Source organism: Amphiprion ocellaris, chromosome 3 (genome assembly GCF_022539595.1).
Source record: "Amphiprion ocellaris isolate individual 3 ecotype Okinawa chromosome 3, ASM2253959v1, whole genome shotgun sequence".
In the NCBI taxonomy this organism is placed as follows: domain Eukaryota; kingdom Metazoa; phylum Chordata; class Actinopteri; family Pomacentridae; genus Amphiprion; species Amphiprion ocellaris.
The window spans coordinates 19,142,640-19,163,940 of NC_072768.1; the positions used below are offsets into that span (position 1 = coordinate 19,142,640).

Sequence of the window (21,301 nt, forward strand, 5' to 3'; positions counted from 1 at the left end):
AGACAGCTGAAGCTACTGCAAGCAATCTTTCTTACACTGTATCACATGTGGCAATGCATCACTGCAAATCTGGACAGCACCATGTACGCTATTCTTAGTCTTCGAATGTCTTATTTCAGCACAAAAGTGCAGTGGAAACCCACCGAATGCCAATAAATTATTTAGCCTGATTGAAACATTCTGACATTCACAGTGCATAGACAATTTATACTCCCGCTTGTGAGGTTTTTTAATATGGTTTTGGTCAATAACATCCGCATAAAATGTGGAAGGTGTGCCCATTCTCTTTTTTCTGTTCTATCTTCTTTTTAAACTCTTTGAGTTCTATTATTGTGTAATTAAATCTGCTTCAACCTTGAACTTTGCAAGTTTTTCTTTTCTGTTCCTCCAATGAAAAAAGCTGCTCACGCTTTTAGTCTGTGTGTCTGCCTCGGTCTCCCTCTATTAACTTCACTCTGTCATGGTGAAGGAATCTCTCAGTCGTAGCCAGCGCAACACGTGCAGTTCAGCTGAGAGAACTGAGCCAGTAGAGTATGCAGTATACGGCTGTCATTTTAGTTCTGCTGTTCAAGGCATTCGTTTCAACCCTAGAAATGAAATAGTTTCAGTCTGGCTCAAAATATATTTGAGTTGCACGATAGTTTTGCGTAATGTAGTGGTCGGGGTCACCAAAAATTTTATCTCCCTCTGCGAGTCCATAAAATGTCATCAGGGGATTTTCTGCGGTTGTGTGCTTGCATTGAGGCAGAGCTTGCCTGACCTACAAACTCTCAGTCTCAAAGCTCACCGGTGACCTTCCGTCTCTTGGTACAACTCTTTTCCAGGAATGACACAATAATCTATGGCTAGTTTCTACTCTAGAAGTCTAGCGTGCCTCTATTATGTCATTGGAATTCAGCTAAGCTAAACCTGCTTGGCTCTGAAGTGTGGATGCACCACGCTCTCTCATGAAATGCCTTTATGACATAAAGTAGTCGGTGTCCATTATGGAGAGGCTGATTCCCACATGATGAATAATTCCATAATCGTTAAGTTATTTTCTTACTTTTCTTTCTTAAAACAGAGACCTCCAAGAAGCCAGTCTCTTTTGAGAGCAGAGGACATATGGGAGAGGAGCTGGACTCTCTCAGATCCACAATAGATGATCAGCACATTTATGAAGACAACTCCACCAGCACACACTCCAGATCTCCACGCAGACACAAGCGCTTCCTCTCCTATCCTCGTTATGTCGAGCTAATGGTGACAGCGGATGCCAAAATGGTGCGTCACCATGGACGCAACCTGGAGCACTACATCCTAACAATCATGTCAGTAGTAAGTAAAATAATGTTTCTAAAAATTATAATATTTTCTCAATGTTAAAGTGTCTTGTTGTTTTTGTTCCACGGTGTTAGTTAGTTTTGGTTTTTTGGATTATTGTTCTGCTGTTTCTATACATTTTCAAGCATCCCCTAGTTCTGATCAGAAACAAACTGGCTTGGTTGCAATAAAGAAAGAAACATGCACATAGTGTAAAGAAATGTTCCCCTCTTTGCAAAGTGTGTTTTTTTTGTGGCTATTGTAATTGAGACTAAGCTTGAGTGCAATGGATGTGAATGAATGCATCACAGGATGCTAAAAACGCTGATCAAGATTAACCATAGTTGTCAGTCCCCTTAATAAAACATTTTTATTTTCCCCTCATCCCTGTGATAATATTAGCATCTGTTTGAACAGAGTAACAGGGACATCTTTCTTTCTCTCTCCCTCGAGAGAAATTGCTGTTAAATTTTTACGACCCTAAACAAAATTCCATTTACCTTAATTGGATGAGCAGATGGAGGATATCTCGAACACTAACACATCCTGTGGCAAATACATCAAACTCTCTCCATGGTAGGATTCTATTTAAGGGAGGTGTAAAAATGTAAATATATACTTTTTCGTAGTTCGGTCAAGCTGGCCTGTCTGAAAGTGTAAACTGCCGTTCAACTGAGTGTTTCTAGCCTCAGACTTTACAGTTTGACATTTTGGTTGTAAACCTTGCTGTGACCTCAGCGTGCCTCTGCATCAACCAAAGTGGACCTCTTAATTTGTACAATCCTGACTCAGCACCTTCTTTACGAGTCTCAAACCAGCCTGAGAGAGCAGCCTGGTAATCCATCCACTAACACTGGGATTGACCTTCTGCTGAAAGTGTGTCAATGCAGGATGGGTTATCAATTGAGCCAGACTGCGTGGACTTCTGCCGTCTGTCACCAGTATGACAAGCAGAATGTGTGAAACATTCAGTAACTTATGAAGGAGTAATGATTGTCCGTAGTAAAGTAAAGTGGAAAGAGTACAGTCACTGGTAAATGTGCCACTTTATGTTGCCAGGAGTGAAGTCGAGTCCAGCCAAGCTCACAGTCTGTCTGCAGACCAGTGGTGCAGATTTTTCTTTGACATGCTCTCAGTAGCTTTACTTGTGCCACAAATCTAACCAAAGTTGTGAAAATATGACAGAGATTTTTAATCAGAACAGAAGAATTGACCAAGTCTGATCATCAAATGTCTTAATGCAAATGAAGTCTTAAGCTATTGGTCATGCTGATGAAGTGAGTCAGAGTACATACAGTCTATTTATGGCTGAGAAATAATGCATGCATTTCTGTTATTCTTGACATTGGAAGGTAGCTAATAGCTTAATCTCTTTTTATTACATGTTTAAAATGTACACTTTTTGCTTGCAGTACTTGACCCATACATTAATAAGATATAAATTTAAATTCATCCACATTCACCTAGAAGAACCCCACCAAGCTTGGAATTGCAACATTTAAGAAAAAAATTTCATATGTTGATTTATTTAGGTTTTTGCCTAAAATCGTCCAATTGTTAAGCTCTTGTCTTTAAAAAATATCAGACTTGTGTAATATATGTGATTGTTTAACCTCTGAGATCATGACATCAGTGGTCTGAGTAGCTACTTCTGAGCTTGTTTTCAGTTTGGTGGCTGTGTGAGATTCTGTAGTGATGGTCCGGTGCAGGCTGCAGATCGCCTCACTTCTGGTTGTTGCACTGATCATATCATAACATACACTGGGGCGAGAGCACCCAGAACAATGTCCTGTGTCACAGTTGGACTAAGAGCATACAAGGACAGGCTTCTTTCGCCCACTCTGGGCAGGCCTGGGCCACGTTTCCTCCCCCTAGGCCAGGACAAGCTAAATGTTTATAGTGGACTAATGAGTTCCTGTCATGAGGCCGCACTCGGCCTCAGGAGACCGCTGACCGACCGTGACAGGGGTGCACGAGAAAATCAGGAGAAGCGGAGGGGAGACGAGGTGGAATGTTTTGCTGTCTTCATAGAGGGGCCCTGAGCTCCGGCTTTGCTGAAGTTTCACATTTTGTAGCTGGATCCAGGTTTTATTTCTTCTTTTCTTTGCTAAGGTCTGTGAAGGAGTTGTAATTGGTTTTAATACCCTGTTGATTAAACTTACCCTGAGGGAGATATTTTTGCTCTCTTTTGACTTCAATGAACTGTTACTGTTTTGATTAAACCAAACAGAGCTTAACTTAAAAAAAAAACTAAAAAACAGTGACTGCTTTCTCATTCCAAGTTTTAAGTTAAGAGGAGTAGACTAGCTTTTTAATTGTCCCTGTGTGTGCTCTGGCTCAGGTTAGTGGAGGTTTGCATTTTTTGTCTGTGTGTTTTGTCTTTGTTACAGGTAGCAGCGGTGTACAGGGACCCCAGCGTAGGAAACCTCATCAACATCATGATTGTGAAACTAGTCATCATCCACAATGAACAGGTGAGTGTGGGGTCCTGAATGCTACACGTATACAGGTCTTCGATATGGGCTGACGTCATTGCAGGTGTCTCTGGCTCGGCCTTTTCTCTGTGGGGCCTGTTTGAAAGGACACTGCCTTTCTTGTCAGTCTCAAGTCTCATGAGAGATCTCCATAGAAAACAAATGGCACTGTAGTAAGGCAGCTGGCCACCTGCAAATGAGATGTTTCTGCTGGGGTATACTATAGATTGTTTTTCCCTGTAACAAATTAAATTCCAACATTTGCCCTTGTGGGTATTGTTAACATATTTTTGGTCAGAGTGAAAATCTTTTTTCACCACCTCAGTTAAGACTGATTGGGATAAAGAGCATAAGCCTGCAGCAGCTTTCCCAAAAGCTCTAATTTAACAGAAATAATCTAAAACAGAATCACCTGTTAGCTGTTGTAGAGAACTGATTAGCACAATGGATTTATTTCAGTTAAGTTTTTACAGACTCCCTCTATAGGATTAGTGACATTCCAATTGTGGCTCACCGCCCTACAAATTGAATCACGTATGCATAACTAGAAGTGGCAAATGGTATGTTTGTAGTAAATAGATGACTGCTTTGTTGGATAAAAAATCTACACATGATCCTGGAAGCAGGGGTGAAAGAAGGAAGCCGTCATATTTCTTTGCATTATACACTGTCTGTCCAAAAGAAAAAAGTCGCCACCTGGATTTAACTAAGCAAATAGGTAAGATCCTTCCATTGGATAATGACTGCAGTGATGAATATGTTTCAGCTGAACAACTTATTTAACCCTAGCTGATGCAGTGAGTAGCATCTCATTTCTTAAACAACCGTGTCCCAAGACATATCCTGTGGTCATGGAAAGGATGTTAATCTGCTTCAGAATGGTCAAAGTGATGGGCGCATCTGGGTAAGAGGAGAAGTGGATGAAGTGATGCACTCATCATGCCAAGTGCCTACAAGCCTGTGGGGGTTAGAGTTATGATCTGGGGTTGGTCAGGTTCAGCAACATTATGTTCCCAAAGAATGAGGTCAGCTGAATACCTGAATATACTGAATGATCAGGTCTTTCCATCAGTGGAGTTTTTCTTCCCTGATGGCACGAGCGTATTCTGAGATGACGATGCCAGGATTCATGAGGCTCACAATGAGTGGTTCAGGGAGCATGAGACATCATTTTCACACATGGATTGACCTCCACAGAGTCCAGACCTCAGCCCCATTGAGAATCTTTGGGATGTACTAGAGAAGACTTTGCACAGCGGTCTGACTCTCCCATCATCAATGTAAGATCTTGGTAGAAAATGAATGTATCTCTGGACAGAAATAAATGCTGTGACACTGCAGGAGCTTTTCAAAACAATGCCACGGCAAATGTGTGTTGTTCTCAGAGCTAAAGGCGGTCCACTGAAATATTTGAGTGTGCGACTTTATTTTTGGACAGGCAGTGTATTCTCTGTGTTTACTTGATATTTGTTAAACTGCTTTTGAGTGACAATTGTTATCATGACTATAATGGACATAAATAAGACAAAACAACACGTAAATATTCTTTAATTGTGACATTTTCAAGATGTACATACTGCGATCATTAAAATCTAATAAAAATACCCAGTTTTATGTCCGTAATGTGTTTAACGTTTCACCCAAAAACCAGGAAGGGCCCACAGTGAGCTTCAATGCTGCCACCACTCTCCACAACTTCTGTGTCTGGCAGCAGAGTCAAAACATCCAGGACGACAACCATCCTTCTCACCATGACACTGCACTTCTCATTACCAGGTACACCATCTTTCAAAGCAAGTTTCTTAAACAAAGGATCTCGTTCACAAAGTGCTAACTGCATTGTCCTTTTCAGGGAAGACATCTGCCGTGCAAAGGACAAATGTGACACATTGGGTAAACTTTTGCCTTTTTCCATTGCAGAAATATCCCTTCCAATTAACTTTCCACTCCAGTGACCACGGCTCACAAACTGTGCAGTAATGAGTTTATGGCAATCTGTCAGCTAATAATATTATAGTGACAGAGCGGAGTGGTAGAAAGAGGAGGGGGGACTGTGTGTTGTGCTAATCTCTCTTAGAGGTTTTGATGGCTTAATCGCCTATAACACTCGAGCAATTGTTTTTATTTTTCTGTGCCAAGATGTGTTTACGTGCAATCGTGGCGTTTGTCTGTGTTTCCGTGACCCTGCAGGCCTCGCAGAGCTGGGGACCATGTGCGACCCGTACCGGAGCTGCTCCATCAGTGAGGAAAATGGAATTAGCGCCTCCTTCACCATCGCTCATGAGCTGGGCCATGTGTGAGTTGCGGCACAGGACCTTCAGCAACCCTCCCAAACACCCCTCCACCCCACCCCCCTCACCCATAACCCCAGCAGCACTCGCATACTGTACACACACTCAGCACTCACAGCCAGCCTTGACTACAAAAGCCCCTCTTATCAAGAGACGTAGGGTGCAGCAGACGCAGGTGCAAAACATAATAAAGTAAAAAACTTGACTTTTAATAACATGCCAGCCTATAATACCTTACTATACAGGTCAAGAAGTTAGCCCTGTATGTGTCCGAGCTTTACCTCGATGACAGCGAGCTTAGATGAGATTTAGTGTGGATATGGCGAGGAAAAAAAATCTGCATAGGGTTCAGTTGCTATGGAAAACCTTTGTTCTTCAGTGGTACACATTCCTCTATCAGACAGTCCAAGGCTAAATAGTGTGTTTCATATCTGGATGCTCACTCCTTCTTAGTCTTTTTCAACTTCTCAGCCCCAGCCGTACAGAAAACAACATGAAGATGTAACAGTGCCAACATATGAAACTTGTCTTTGAGCGGGTAAATGGCAGGTTTATCACAACATGCCTGTCTGCCAGAGAGTGTTTTCACAACAAGCAAATACTGCCACATGTGTGAGGTGCAAAGCAGACCTGTACGGATAATTTGTCTCAAAATGACCGAGTGTAAACACATGACCTATCTGGCACGTGAAGTGCTGTTTATTCCATTTGAGGCAAAATTACATTAAATTACTCATTACCTCCCCGTTCTTGTAAACCAGTTGAGGTGATTTAAATATGGTGCAATTAAAAGAGCATCATTTCCGACTGGCTTAGACTTTCCGACAGCCTTAGATCTGTTTTCCTTTTTAGGGAGCTCACTTTAGGATGAATTTATCTGAGAGTCTGCCTTTATTCGATTTGTTCTCCCTGTAAACGTGATTGAGAGATCTCCTTTCTGGTACATTTGCGTGAATAGTGAGAAGGACCAGTGTCAGTGTGAGGCTCTGAGCCGCTGGTTAAGAATGAAAGATATTCTTCTACCTCCTCTGTCACGCTCACACATTCTTCCAGTAGAGAGATCGGACCAGAGCAGCAGCAGATGGACGAGTCTACGGGCCTCCCTCCCTCCCTCCCCTACTCTTCCCCTCGCATCTCATGTGGATCTGTTTATGCTAAAGTTCAAGCAGCTGGAGACCCAGTTGGCTCTGCCTCTTGGCATGGTTGATCGCAGCGTTCACAGGCGTGAGCTCTCCAGAGTGTTGAGCGCTCTGGGAAAGCCAGTGTCAGGTAGTGGGAGACACTCAAGAGTATTGCAGATTAAAGAAAGATTTAGACTAATGGATGGGAGGCCTTTCTCAGATGACTGCGAAGACGTGTGATTACTAATAGCTATCGTGGGGATTTTCAAGCCAGGCGGCGTCACTTGATAGCTGTTCAAAGGTGACACTTATAAAGACTTACCAAGTTTGTGGGGCTTCACGTGTCTTAGATCACAAATAAATCTTCCTGACATTATGCTGTGTCATTAGAATAAATAGCTGCCAGCAGGCTTTCTTAAGAAATATGAGAGAGCACACCGCAAAACTTTACTGGCATTATCACATTCACAGATAACCCTAGAAAGCTAAATGGGCAAAACTACTGAGGCTGCCCATGGTTTCTGTTTAGCACCAGTATATTTGGTGTAGCTGTGATATGCTATGATCTGTATTTGACTGACCGTGCAGCAATCCCTTTTCTCTTCTGAAGCTGGTCCAAGGCATTTAATAAGAGAAATATGTTTTTATCATGCTGAAAAACTAATGGGAAGCCTGATGGCATTAAGATAAGAGCAAAGCAGTTATTTTGCTAAGAGCTTTGACTAAAATTGAGTGGCCGTTAAAATTATGACATTCTGGATGCTACTAATTCAATAGAATTGACTCTTCTATTGATCTGGCCACAAAAGTGCTTGATTTATAATCTAATTACACTAAAAGGCTCTCATCTCAGGATTTCAAGCTAGTATCCTCATTTGTTCCCTACTTGGTCAAATAAATCCTCATAACACCCACAAATCCCTAGATCACCCATCACGGTAATAACAAAATCTACTTAGCTGCAGCAGCATGTCCGGTTGTCCATTACTTTTTGGTGACTGGAAACTGGCCTGTCATTGTCCATATCACCCCAATTCACCTGGGTACCATCACAAGTGTCAAAAAATAGTTTGCAAATACCATTTGAGCCAGATTTGATGTTATGAGTATTATCCAACAGCTTGGTTTGTGTGTGCGGCGCTTGTTACTGTGCCAGAGGCTTAATTATTTCCTGGGTGTTTGCCCTCAGGCCCTCAGCCCCTGTAGGGTGGGCCTCATGCCAGCCATTCTAGATCTTGTTTGTGTGGCGGTATGGATTGACCCTCAGCTACAGTCCAGGGCTCAGCACTGGCCCACATCCTGTTGTAAACATCTCAGACATCATACAGCTGCATGGGTTCCTGTGTGTATAAATACGTGTGCACTCGTGTGCTTGCACTACATGTGTTACGGGTTGTATGCCAAAACCACAGCACAAAGCAGGACATCCGTATTGGACTACACTGCTCTGGACATGATCAAGAAAACTTGCTTTATGAGACTGCCAACTACCAGCAGCCGCGATGAATTCATTAATTTGCAGATGCCATGATTCCCTTTAGACAGTGGTTCCCCTGTGAAGACTCCTGTTTTGTGTTAGTTGAGTGGTTTTTGGATTTGAAGAAATGTCGGATAAGTCTCGATAGCTGTTAATGAAAGATTTAATTCATTATAATACTGATAAAAAGACACCTATACTCGTGATATTACTGCCCCTGCCTTCCTCTCTGCATTAAGCCCTGCAACATTGTCAGCTTTTGCACTTTGACGTCTAAGGGATGATGGGAGGTGGTTCTCACTGTTTGCCATGTTATTGGAGCTGAATTGATGCTTATAGATGGAGAATGAAGTTTTACACAAATGTTGCACATCTGTCTGGATTTTCATTGCACCCTTTTCAGGACTGTTTGGGGGATAGGACAAATAGGGAGACATATGTATTTGTGAGTGAAAAAGAAATACAAACATGCAAGTGGAAGGAAAGGTGCAAAGTGTGTAGCATGACTCGCAGATGTGTCTGCGTCTGTGTGTGGCAACCCACAGGGATGTGTGGGGTGACCTCTTCTTAAAAATGGCTGACTGTGTGACATTTATCATTCTTTATACAACATAGCCGTTAAGCGGTTGATGATCGCTTTGTGTGCGTTCTTGATATACGCTTCACCATCTCTAACCGCATTTTTTTCTTTCCACTCTTCACCAGGTTCAACATGCCTCATGATGACAACCCTAAGTGCCGGGAGGCAGGCATGAAGCACCAGTATCATGTCATGGCTCCAACACTCAACTATGACACCAATCCCTGGTCATGGTCCAAGTGCAGTCGGAAGTACATCACAGAGTTTCTAGAGTACGTACATCCAGTTCTTCTTTCCGGTTCTAAACTGACTAGTCATCATAACAAATCACTTACCATGGACTCTTCTAATGGAAGAGAAAGCGATGGTTTCCCAATGGGATATTATCACATCCATGTTTTAAGTGCGTCATTAACTTTTACTTGTTGTGACATACCTAGCAAAACAAATGGCTTCCACGTCTCCCACATAGCTCTGTAGACAGGTCAGCGCAATGTAAACTGTGTTGAGTTGTTATTGCCTGGTGTTGAAAGAGTATTTCCTGTTTGAATCCAGGGGTCTTCCGCGGATGACCTGTGCGATGGATCGTCTGCGGTCCTTCAGCTGTCCCTCTACTCAGACAGAGCCCCGCTCTGAAGAGGCTGGGCAAACACTAATCTAGTCACTAGCCTCCTTTCCACACCAGAATCTGTAGCACGGGGCAACGGCTCATTCAGCAGCTCCTAACCCACACCATGGTCACTGATCCTGGTGAAGGACTTCCCTTTAAAATGGGAAATGTCAGTTATAATTAGATCTTCCCTGGACATGACCCTTTAATCTTTGCCTCCTTTCCTCTGTTAATTGTAGAGACCTTCACAAAGGACGGCCTTGTTGACCAGATGCATCTCGAGATCACAGTGTTAGGCGACGCCTCACATGGGAGTTTTAAGGTTGTGCTTTGCATAGTTTCCAGCTGGAAATGACCTCAAGATCGTGTGGTCGGAACATACGGAAAAAGACGAGGAAAATCTCCATCAATCTCCTCATTATTTGGATGGGTCCATGTCAGCTGTGTTGGGCTCCTGTTTGTGGCTAGTTGCTTCTCAAAATCCAGCAAGAGCATGATGTAAATGTCAAATGCATTTGTGACCAACTTTAACATTTGGTAGCCACATGGGATTTATAACAAACAGCCAGGTAGAGAGATTAAAGCAGCACTTGGTTCAGTGTGGGAGCCGCAGCGGTGGGAAAGGCTCTTGAAAGTGCAGTCCAAGCGCTTTTGAAGTTTGTCTCCAGCCAACAATGAGGAGCATTGATTCAAACTCGTACTTCTACAGTACCACTCCTGCTCAGTGGACTGACCTGGTCAAGTACGTCAGTGTTTTGACTGCCCAAGAGCAAATTCAATCTGCACCACTCTCCTACCAGTTTAAAAAACGAAAGGCCGCACCACCTCTCAAACATCCCTTTTCAAAAGGCAAAGGATTCCCCTTCTGCTCCCCCTTATCTCACTGTTGCTGTAATAATGTGCACTGAACTCCCGCACCTGAAAGCTGATGAAAAGTGTCCTGCTGTAGTGCAGTGTTATTATGTGTCAACCGGTACATAAAGAAACTATTCATTCCTTCTCTGGCACCATGCCGCTTGATTTACGCCACAAAATCCAGATATAAAAGTAAAATGCAAATCTTTGACTGATGCCACCCTCTAGTTGTTGTTGCTGGGTGTTGAAACCACATAATCGTTAGCATTGGGCAAGTCCCTTCATTTTTCTTTGCACACCTCAAAAACATTGCATAAACAGCAAAACCCTCTTGAAAACTTCAGTGTAAAATAAATATTTTTTTCATGATAAAATCAAGATGTCTTGATTTTCTCCAAACTTAGCTAAACCTCTGTCATCATGTTTTATGTTTCTACATACAATAAGTGGTACCTTCTGTCACACACAAGGACTGCCTCAGTTTACTTGGCACTGTTTGATCCAACCCTGTGTAGTAATGCTGTGACTCCTCATCCTCTGTAGAAACCATCAGTATAACATATGAGCAGACTTCTTCTCTGCATTGTATAGATGGAACTATAATTGTTTAGTCTTATGTTACAAGTAGTACAGCCATGTTAAAGTCACTTGGAAATACACTCACTTTTTTCTCCCACTGGCTGCCAGGTGTTTAGTCTCTTCTGATGCCAGAGAGGAATCACCTCACTGTCTTGGAACCATACAGCCAATATTCTTTTTCCCAAAAAAAGACATGAAGTAGACATTTCATTTAAAAAATGACCACATTGACCCCTTCCCCCCCTGTGTCTGTCTGTCTTGGTCTTAATAATCATTCCATTAAGTTCCAGGACACTGATTAGACAGATGACCAACTGCTGAAAGACACTTTAATATGTCTGTACGATTCCTTGACAGGCCGCTCCATAGTTTTCATTCACAGTGTCTTCCTCTGCTGCTGTATTTGTCTTGTGCAATCTTTCCCCTGCCACCAGCCAACATTTGCTACAGTTTCCTACATTACGGCTGGAAATGAAAGGGTAAAGAAACAAAGTGATGGTAACTCAGGATAATCCCGTATAATTATTGGCCTGTCACATCAGCTGGTGCTTTGTCGAGCAGGTGTTTTAGCAGCTCAATCCAGGATGAAATTTGTCAAAGCGGTGCAGACATGTTGTGTAATTACACATCTATGCTTGTCTCATCTGAAAGTTTCCTTTTTCCAAAGTAAACACAAAAAGAAGAGATCCTTTGTGGCTCTGCTCGCTCTGTTAACATGTTTGTGTAGTGCCTTTTCACAACTGCAAAGGCTGATGATTTTATATGCTGGCTGCTGGTGCATATATATTCAGTCCAGCTGTGCTTTTGTTGTCTCTGTTACTGCATTGTGGCTCAGGGTGTGGCTGATGTACAACACAATCTGTCATTACACTGCAATGCCGGTGCTGGCACTGATTTATGTAACTTAATCAAGGTGCTTTATGATTCTAAATTCTCTTGTTTGCCTTCAGCATAGAAAAACACACTTCAGATAAAAATGTGGTCAACATGCAGATTCTTTTCAGACTGTATCGAAATGCTGTCTTGTTCAGTCTATGGCGCCTAACTCCAGTTTCATTGCTAAAAGGCTTTTTAAGGGGAAGTGGTATCAGTCTCTCTGTTCGGTATCTTTACAGACCACCCACAGGGGAAAACACATCTGAGGATGATCGCAGACAATGACAGAGATGTTTACTTTGTTTTATGGAAGAGATGACACATGGTGATACTTTATGGGGTCAGAAAACACAAGGTTATTGTCATGGAATGAACGTTTGCAGTGTGAATATGTGTGCATTCAGTGTTTTTCTGTTTCTGCACATGCTGTTGTGGTTTTGTGTTTTCCTTTTTATTTACTGCACATACATTTTCACTTTTTTTCAGCACTGGCTATGGAGAGTGCCTCCTTGATGAGCCTGTAGGTAGAACATATGAGCTACCCACCCTCCTCCCTGGCCAGATCTACAACGCCAACAGACAGTGTGAACTGATGTTTGGCCCTGGTTCCCAAATTTGCCCCTACATGGTAAGTTGGCTTGCTAGCTAAGCAAGAAAAAAACACTGAAAAAGTAAAAAAGACTTCAAGTGGAAGTAGATCTAAGGTGGTACTTTCTTCCAAAATGTGCTGAAAAATCCTTCTTAATAAACTCTCAAACATTTAAACAGAGCAGTTGCACCAAGAGTCCAACAGATATAAAACTGGTGTCAGCAAACTGTGTCCTTTACTTCACAATCTATCAGAGCCCGTTTCAATCTGTAAATCCCTATGCACAACGCATAACATGCAGAACAAGTTACAAAGAGGCAGATTAATGTGCTGTCGAATGCACGGACACTGATTAAAACCGAATGTCAAGCTATTAAACATGTATTGTGCACATGTCTGGAAAACACGGAAGAAAAGTCGGTTCCCAGCTACTTAGATTTCAATATTGTTTAAAGAAACCAATTAACATATTAGAGCACTTTCTTCCTGCCAAAACAAGTTAGGCAATAAAGGAGGATGTGGCAGTTAAATTCTGCTGTTTTTCAAAGTCTGAACAAATAAAACATTTCTAGTCAGAAGTGTAGTGTGCATCTGCTGGAACCTTGTAGAATGCTGTCAGAGTATGGGATGTGCTGTTTTTCTATGCAGCCCAAAGTGATTTATTGTTAGTGCTTACTTTGTTTTTTTCCACAGAAACAATGCAAGAGGCTGTGGTGTACGAGTGCAGAAGGGGACCATAAAGGCTGTCGCACACAGCACATGCCACTGGCAGATGGGACTGACTGTGGACACGGAATGGTAAGTCAGCACGTGTGTAGATCGATGCTGCTGAATATACAAATCATATCATATGAAATGGTGTATACTGAAATGCACATTCTGCTCCAGTTTATATTAAAGGCCTGATGGCAGTTTGGGAGTGTAGGCAGATGTCTTATAAAGCTATGATGTTCTCTACACCTGTACTGTGGGTGAAAAGTGCAGCACAAATAGTGATTGATCTGCAGTCAAATTAAAGGAAGAACCAATATGAAATGTCTTAGTGTTGAGCCACTGCATGATGCCAGAACAGCTACAGAGCACCTTAGCATAGATTCCAAACATCTGTGGAGCTCTACTGGATGGATTGGACACCATTCTTATCACAAATACTCCTTCATTTTGTGTTCAACTTGGATGAGGAGCACTGCCTTCTCTCAAGAGACCACTGCCATAGGGATAGAAATAATTCATCATAGAGCAACTTTGCAGTAACCCCGTCCTCCAATCATGCCAGCAATAGTGCCCGTGACAACATAACACGGCCACTGGATCCCATTATAGTAGGGGTCAAAGGTTTAGGTTTTTACTTAGATTTTATCATTTATCTGTATATTGTATTTAGATCAATCATTATATAATTAATTAGTCAGTCACTGTGCATTGGACTAAATTGATTAACTTGAACATGCAAATCAAAGTGTTTTCTTCACTTCTTGTACAGTTGGAGGAAAACATCTGTATCTCACATAAGAAATGGACACAAGGAATTATCCTTATTCAGTGAAGTTCACCCATTTGCAGCCACCATGAAACCAGAATGTGTTAAACCCACATACGGGTTAGATTTAAGTGTTTGTTTTCAGAGCACCATGTTGCAACACTCAATATATTTCCTCGTTCTCTAATCAGAGTTGTTGTTAAAGTTGGCCTCATTGCATTTTCAACAGAATACATTTCTCACGCAAGCCAAACCTCCCTTGCAGCGTCGCTTTGAATCCTGATGCCGTTTCCTTCTAGTTCACTTCCTCTACCTAGAAAAAAAGAATAATTTATCATGCGTTATGCCACTGCCTGCATTCTGGTTGCAGAAACCCATGTAAATGTGGTCAGGTGATGGCCCTAGTTAGAAACTTGAAGCTTTACCCTCAGTGTTGTTACGGGGCCCCAACCCCCATTAGCCTTCATGTTCTCCTCGCTCTGGGATGCTATGCTAATTAGAGCTGAGACGGCGGGTCAGTCACTGAGGATACATGGATGGAAAGGGGAGGGATGGGGGGTGCAGAAAGAGAAAGAGAGAAAAAGGAAAGAAAAGAGAGACAGAGGGGGAGAAGAAGAGGGAGAAAGAGAGTCCTAAGAGGGAAAGGTGAAGACATGGGCCCTTTGAAAGAGGATGCCGCCTGCCATTCACAGTTGAGTCACCTTGTTGTGAACCCACGACCCTAAAACCTCTTTAAAAGGCGGGTGAGTGGGTCAGTGGTCAGGCCGTAACAGAGCCCGGGCTGAGGCCAGCCAGTGCGCTCACAAAAGACCTCACATCAGTGATTCTGCAGAGCAGGAGGTGGGAGGAGAGGAGGGAGGAGGCGAGCGAGGAGGAGGTACAGGGGGATGAGGACATGGTGGGCTAGTGTTTAGCATTCAGAACATGCATGACAGGAAGAAAGAGAGGGAGCGAAGGAGGGAAGGAGGGTTCTCTTCTCTCCTTAACCTTCTGCCCTCCAGGAGTCTTGCAGTGTGGGCCCATGTAAGTCTCATATCCCTTATATCCTTTTATCTGGCTCCATCTCCCTCCTCACCATGTTAGGTCCTGGATCAGCCCAGTCTAGCGAGGAAAGGTTAACAGGGGATAGCTAACGTCTTAATCCAACTACAACAACCAGACTAAACAGTAATGGTCCTGGGATCGTAGCCATCATACGGCTCTCAGCCTTTACGTGGGAGAAACACATGGAGTTTAATCACACCAAGTGGTTTGCTTTGTTTAGATACAACCACTGAACACCACTTGAGCTGACTTGGTTAGATTACCATTGCTGTCTGGTCTTTATTGGACACTGTAAACACTGATTTGGTAAATGTGTTCCCATCAACTATCTTTATAATCCACCTTCCTCAAAAGCTCTAATGTCAATCTTATGGTGACTCTTGATACAAAAATATTTAGGGTTAATTCTTTGGACATCATAAATGCCCATCCAATAGTTTCTTAACGGTCGACCAAACAACAGATTGATACTGCCTTCTCTAGAGCTGCAATGCAAGCATGGCTGAAAACCATATGTGATATTTTACCAGCAGCTGTTTTCCATATATGAGAACAGTTTTCTTTTATTTTTCCCTGTATGCGTCAGTAGTGGCACCACCTTTGTTTGTGGTGCTGAGGCCCAAGTTTCATCTTCATGCAGGGTGCTGTTTGAAGTAGTTTGAGTTGAAAGAGAGGGACCCTGCACCAACACTCACCTGCCCATACAAGTGCTCTTTTATGTGGTATTTCAGTGCCGTGTGTTTGTGTGTGTCTGTGTATGTTCGTGCTCATCCTTGTGCCTCTAAAGTCTGATAATCCGCACGGCCAGATGAGCTTCTTGATTCTTTTGTGTCCTTGTTGGTGCCTTTTTTTTTGCATTCATCTGCTGTGCCTTGTTAAGTTCTTAAGATGATGCATCTATCACACCTTCTCTCTTCATCTCCTGACCCCTTTCCTCAAATTTTCTGCAGAAGAAGTCATGAGGTTCAAGTCGGAGGCTTTACAGGATTTTGGGTCGAGGTCCTGGCTCTAAGGTGTCAGATCTAGAGGATTACCACTATGGCCTCTATGGGGGGAAACTAGCAGCAGGTATCGTCTTAGCATCCACAGCTCTCCTTCAAGGATCTGTTTCATGTCTTATGTTAACCTAAAGGCTGCCATGACAAGTGTTTTCTCATAAAAATGACATCTTCTGAATTGCAGTCACCTCTTGAGCCTGCGTTGTCTGGGGAGAGTTTTTTCATCTTCTGTCGGGTTATGAAACAAAGTAGTGACCGCTTTGGATAATTGAGGTCAGTGCCCAAATAGTGGGAGAGAGGCACGTCCCCTAAATCAAGAGGGGGAAAAAAACACAACTTTGTTTGTATACTGCTTCGTTAAAATAGGGCAATGGGCACTGCAGGGTTCATGGGTAGTTTTCTCTCTCAGCGTTCCCTCCTTCTTGGACTCTCTCTGCTGCTCCACTCCCTGCCTTTTTCCCTCCCTCCCACCCTCTCGCTCCACATCTATTGCTTTCACAGGGCGCCGAAGTGAGTAATGCGGTCACATGACCTCTTGGCGGCGCGTCTGTCATCTGGCTCAGTGGGCCGTGCACTAACGAGGGCATCCCATCACTTGTTGTCTATAAATACCGCCACCACCCTCCCTCCCCTCCATCCCGCTCCTCTCCTGCTCTTTCGCCTTTACTCCTCCCCTCTGCAGTCCCTCTCGCTCTTCAAAAGGATCCTGCCTCTATGTCCGACGGTGTCTGTTTGTGTGTGTGTTTTGATTGTGTGTGCAAGTGCATGCGCGTATTGCAGAATTACCTAACTTTAATTGTAAGCACGCACACGCATGCAGATGAGTGATTTAGTGTGTGTGTGTGTGTGTGTGTGTGTGGGTAGGTTAGGGGCCGGTCAGCGTGGTCAATAAGCGCCTGTCAAGCCAAAGCTGGGGACCGTTTGGCCTTGTATCCATGTCCCCACCCTTTGAAGATCCCGGCGCTGCTTCTCACCACGTCGTTGCTCAGTGGGTGGCAGAGAGAAAAAGTGGCGAGTGCGCTTGAATAAACTGTGATGTTTTGTTGTCAAAGTTTTCATTGTTCTCAGTTTTGTTCGTTTCATTGCCAACTTTGAGAGCCGTCTTGACTGAAAGCTGCCTTCAAAGACATCTCGTAGGGGATTTATTGCAAGATGACAAATGAGATTTCAAGGGGTTTTTTGTGATTTCACTCAAAACTGCTTGCTGATTTTTTTCTTCAAATATGCGTTAGTTGTTTTTTTTTTTTTCAAAAAGCTCCTTGATACTCTTAATAGGGGCTTAATTGAGCGGTTAGTGTAAGTGAATAAACGGGAAGTTGTTTTTGATTTCCAGAACATTCCTCGGAAAAAGAATGACGACCTGCTCTGGTTTCAGCCAATTAGAGTGAGATAGTGAGGTCTTGAAAAGTGAAGCCAGGGCAGAATGGAGTCTGTTGGCGGAGGCGGTGAGTGTTGGCTGGAGCTCCACTGGCAGCCTGACAGACTTGTCGTACGATGCTGGGACGGGCGTGTGTGTGTGTTTGTGTGTGTGTTTGTGTGTATTTTTTTGTGTGGTTGTGTGTGCGCGTGTGCCTGTATGAGAGCTTGGGATTGTGAGGCTGGTATCAGTGTCACTCTAAGCTAATCTCTGGATATTTGCAGGATGTTGCCACTTTGATTTGCCATCATCACAGACATATCTGTGGATTTGCGCTAACAAGAGGATTGTTGTTTTAGCATTCATGTAGTTTGCTGATGGAATTACTGTGTCCGGTAGCCGGTGAGGGGAGCTTTCGTTGCTGGTCGTGCAGCAGCAGAGAAATCTATTTGCATGATTAGAGCATAGCGCGTTTTTTATTTGTTTTATTAAGATCCCCTATTGGCTTTTGCAAGGCAGCAGCGTGGTGATATTTATGCTGTGTGTAAAAGGAGATATGCAGTATTCACTGGAATGTGAAAACAATTGCATAATAAACGGAACACTGCAAGGAGCTTAAAAGATGACAACTGATGTATAAAGCTTTGGAAAGAATTAACCCCCACTGAATCCTGCATAAACTGTGTGCAGTATATGAAGTCAACAGATAATCCAAACAAAATTGTGGCTAAAAGAAAAAACTGCAAGATGATGAGCCAGCAAAAATCTTGGTGCTTAACAAGGAGGGACACAACCAAGCAAAAGGAGAGTGACAAAACAGCTGTCCTTTACTAATTTAAGAAGAAAACGCAGCATTGCGCCACTAAGTACTGCAAAGGAATGCATGGGGAATGGTGGTCACAGTGATCAAATCGTTTATTCCAAAGCTGTACATGTGCAGATAACCCTTGTAAAGTTCTCATTGCTACTATCTATTGTGTAGTTGGGATTTTTCTGATAAGTATTGCATCCTGATTTCTGATATCAATTTTTAAAACACAAGCTTTAGTTAAATATTCAAAATATGTATGTGAGCATTACCACATGACACTCAATAAAAGGGGGACTGTCCCACAAGGAGGATGGCAGGAAATGTTTGATTCTGGGCCACACTCGCTGCAGGATGTAATAACAAAACTGGGCTTTTGTGGGTGGAACTATACCATACATGCCTGAACCTCACACTGGTCTATGGGCATAACCAGCACCTCAAAGTTTAAAACTAGTAAACTACAGCATTAGTGTTATTATTTAAGTCACACTCAATATATCATAAATTGCAGTGTTTGTATTTGCAGACAGTTGGGTATTTGCACATCTACACATCATGTTTCTACCATCTAACACACAGTTCGCACCTAAACCCAATTTTTATCTCCACCAACTCATGGAATCTCTGTCTTTATCTTTGTGAATGCCAGGCTTTGCTTACAATAACAGCTAGTTGCTAACTTTAAACATTTTTTGCTTAAAACAGCCACTTGCTGTTGACTGAAATAACTTTGATGACAGCAGAATAAGCAGGTTTGTATTTGCCCAGCTTTTGTTTTGTAGTACTTATACCGGCACTGTTGTGTTGATTTTTTTGACAACAGTAATTTAGCTGCTAATAACAACAAGTTAACAGTAACCGATGATGAGAACATCGCTTTAGCTGAATTTTTAAGTTCTCTGGAATTTACAGTTGTGTGTAAGTGGTACTGTTTCAATGATGTGAGGTGAGTTTTGCTATTCATACCATAGACTTTGGCTAACATGACAGTTAGTAAGGATTCTGCATGACTTCCATCCATCCATTATCTGTACACCGTTTATTCCTCACTAGGGTCGCGGGGGGGGCTGGAGCCTATCCCAGCTGACTCGGGCAAAGGCAGGGGACACCCTAGACAGGTCACCAGTCTGTCGCAGGGCCACATACAGAGACAAACAATCACTCTCACATTCACCCCTACGGGCAATTTAGAGCAATCAATTAACCTCAGCATATTTTTGGACTGTGGGAGGAAGCCGGAGTACCCGGAGAAAACCCACGCATGCACAGGGAGAACATGCAAACTCCATGCAGAAAGATCCCGGGAAAGCCGGGACGTGAACCAGGGATCTTCTCGCTGCAAGGCGAAAGTGCTAACCACTACGCCACTGTGCAGCCCTCTGCATGACTTCTGTAGCAGAAATGTGTCTGCTAGCGCTGTTGTTGCTACTTCCTGTCTGACTGGAAGGAACCAAATAGCTTAAACACAGAGGGGGGTCTATGTGTATCTGTCACGTTTAGATACAAATATAAACACTGGTTGGTCGCACAAGTTTGGTATCTAAATAAATGTATTCATTAGAGATCATTAAAACAAAGTTCAGCAACTTGTACAGCTACTGAGTCTGAAAAAGTGACTGGACATGATGGCTCTGATTAAAATGCTTCCATCTACCTACATGCATGCTGCCTACCCAGCACCAAACTGCAGATGGACAAAGTTCGCTTTTATCTGACTAATGATATGAATATTACACATGCAAGTATCAGAGTGACATAAACAAGACTCCAAATGAATTCTATTACTGCTGCATGTTTGTTCAGCGCCTAGATGAGTCATTGTCTCCTAAGTCCTAACACATTTATGCTATCAGCATTACAAGCATAAAGTGTATATAAGAGATGGACATAGTCTCCGGATTTGCAGAGTGAAGTGCCTTAAAGATGCATTCTTATTAACAGCCTGCAGGGGGCAACTCTTCTTGCAAAAAAATAAGTCAGATTATATAGAAGTCAGTGACAGAATGTCCTTACATAAGTTACCCTATTGAACATTTTCCTAATGAGTTTATGGCCTCAATTGGCAGTTTCAAGATTTTTTTTAATGCAGCAGATGTTCATTTTGTAAATCATAATTGCATTTAGAGTGAAATAAGCAATATAATGCATTATGTTTGAGGGAAAGGTTACCTTGCGATTGACAGATTACTACTGTATCACCATGCATAGTGTGTTGGAGCTCTCAGTCCGACCCACCCTTCACTTGTTATGCTTGGTTTCAAAGGAGAAGATGGCAAGAAGTCCAGTGGGCAGTGTGACAGAGGCTATGTTATACATTTATATACAGGCTATGAATATAACGAGACAGTATGTTTGTGTTGGTTTTATAGCTTGCTGTGCTGCCTCCAAAGTGGCTAAAAAATCTATTATGTAAGTTTAAAAATATAACCAAAAGCTAAAAGAGACAAAAAAAATCTCTCAAAAAGTGACACAATTGATTCTCTATAGGTCTGTCACTACAAATGGCATGTTTTACATCACATAATTCAAGAATTTTTGTCAGATTTTTTACTTATGCATACTAATAAAAATTGCATCTTTAAAGAGTACAAGAGGTATGTGTGTCCCAGTTGTTGTGCAGAGATGATGATAAGTGAGACAGACAAACGGTAAAAGTGTCTCTGAAGTGCACGTGAGTGGAACAGCTGATGGAGCCAAACTACTCATTCACTGTAATGACAACCTTTACACTTCTTGGAAAGAGGTGGGGGAAGGAAGGATCACAGAGAGGTGGCAAAAGAGGAGAGGAAACCATGTAAGGAGATAAAAGGAGAGGTTGGTTGGGGTCACGGTTGCATCATGTTGTTTCTCACCTTCC

The 21,301-nt window shown here is 42.7% G+C and overlaps 1 protein-coding gene across 1 annotated transcript in view; it reads left to right on the forward strand.

Moving 5' to 3' along the window:
• Positions 1 to 21,301, forward strand: part of LOC111569902 (A disintegrin and metalloproteinase with thrombospondin motifs 20) — an 87,589-nt gene that overhangs the window by 15,292 nt on the left and 50,996 nt on the right. The window contains exons 4-11 of the mRNA XM_023272341.3: positions 1,064 to 1,317; positions 3,693 to 3,776; positions 5,428 to 5,552; positions 5,629 to 5,669; positions 5,967 to 6,072; positions 9,371 to 9,517; positions 12,652 to 12,793; positions 13,448 to 13,552. Of these exons, the coding sequence (XP_023128109.2) occupies positions 1,064 to 1,317; positions 3,693 to 3,776; positions 5,428 to 5,552; positions 5,629 to 5,669; positions 5,967 to 6,072; positions 9,371 to 9,517; positions 12,652 to 12,793; positions 13,448 to 13,552 (1,004 nt within the window). The remainder of the gene's footprint in view (positions 1 to 1,063; positions 1,318 to 3,692; positions 3,777 to 5,427; positions 5,553 to 5,628; positions 5,670 to 5,966; positions 6,073 to 9,370; positions 9,518 to 12,651; positions 12,794 to 13,447; positions 13,553 to 21,301) is intronic.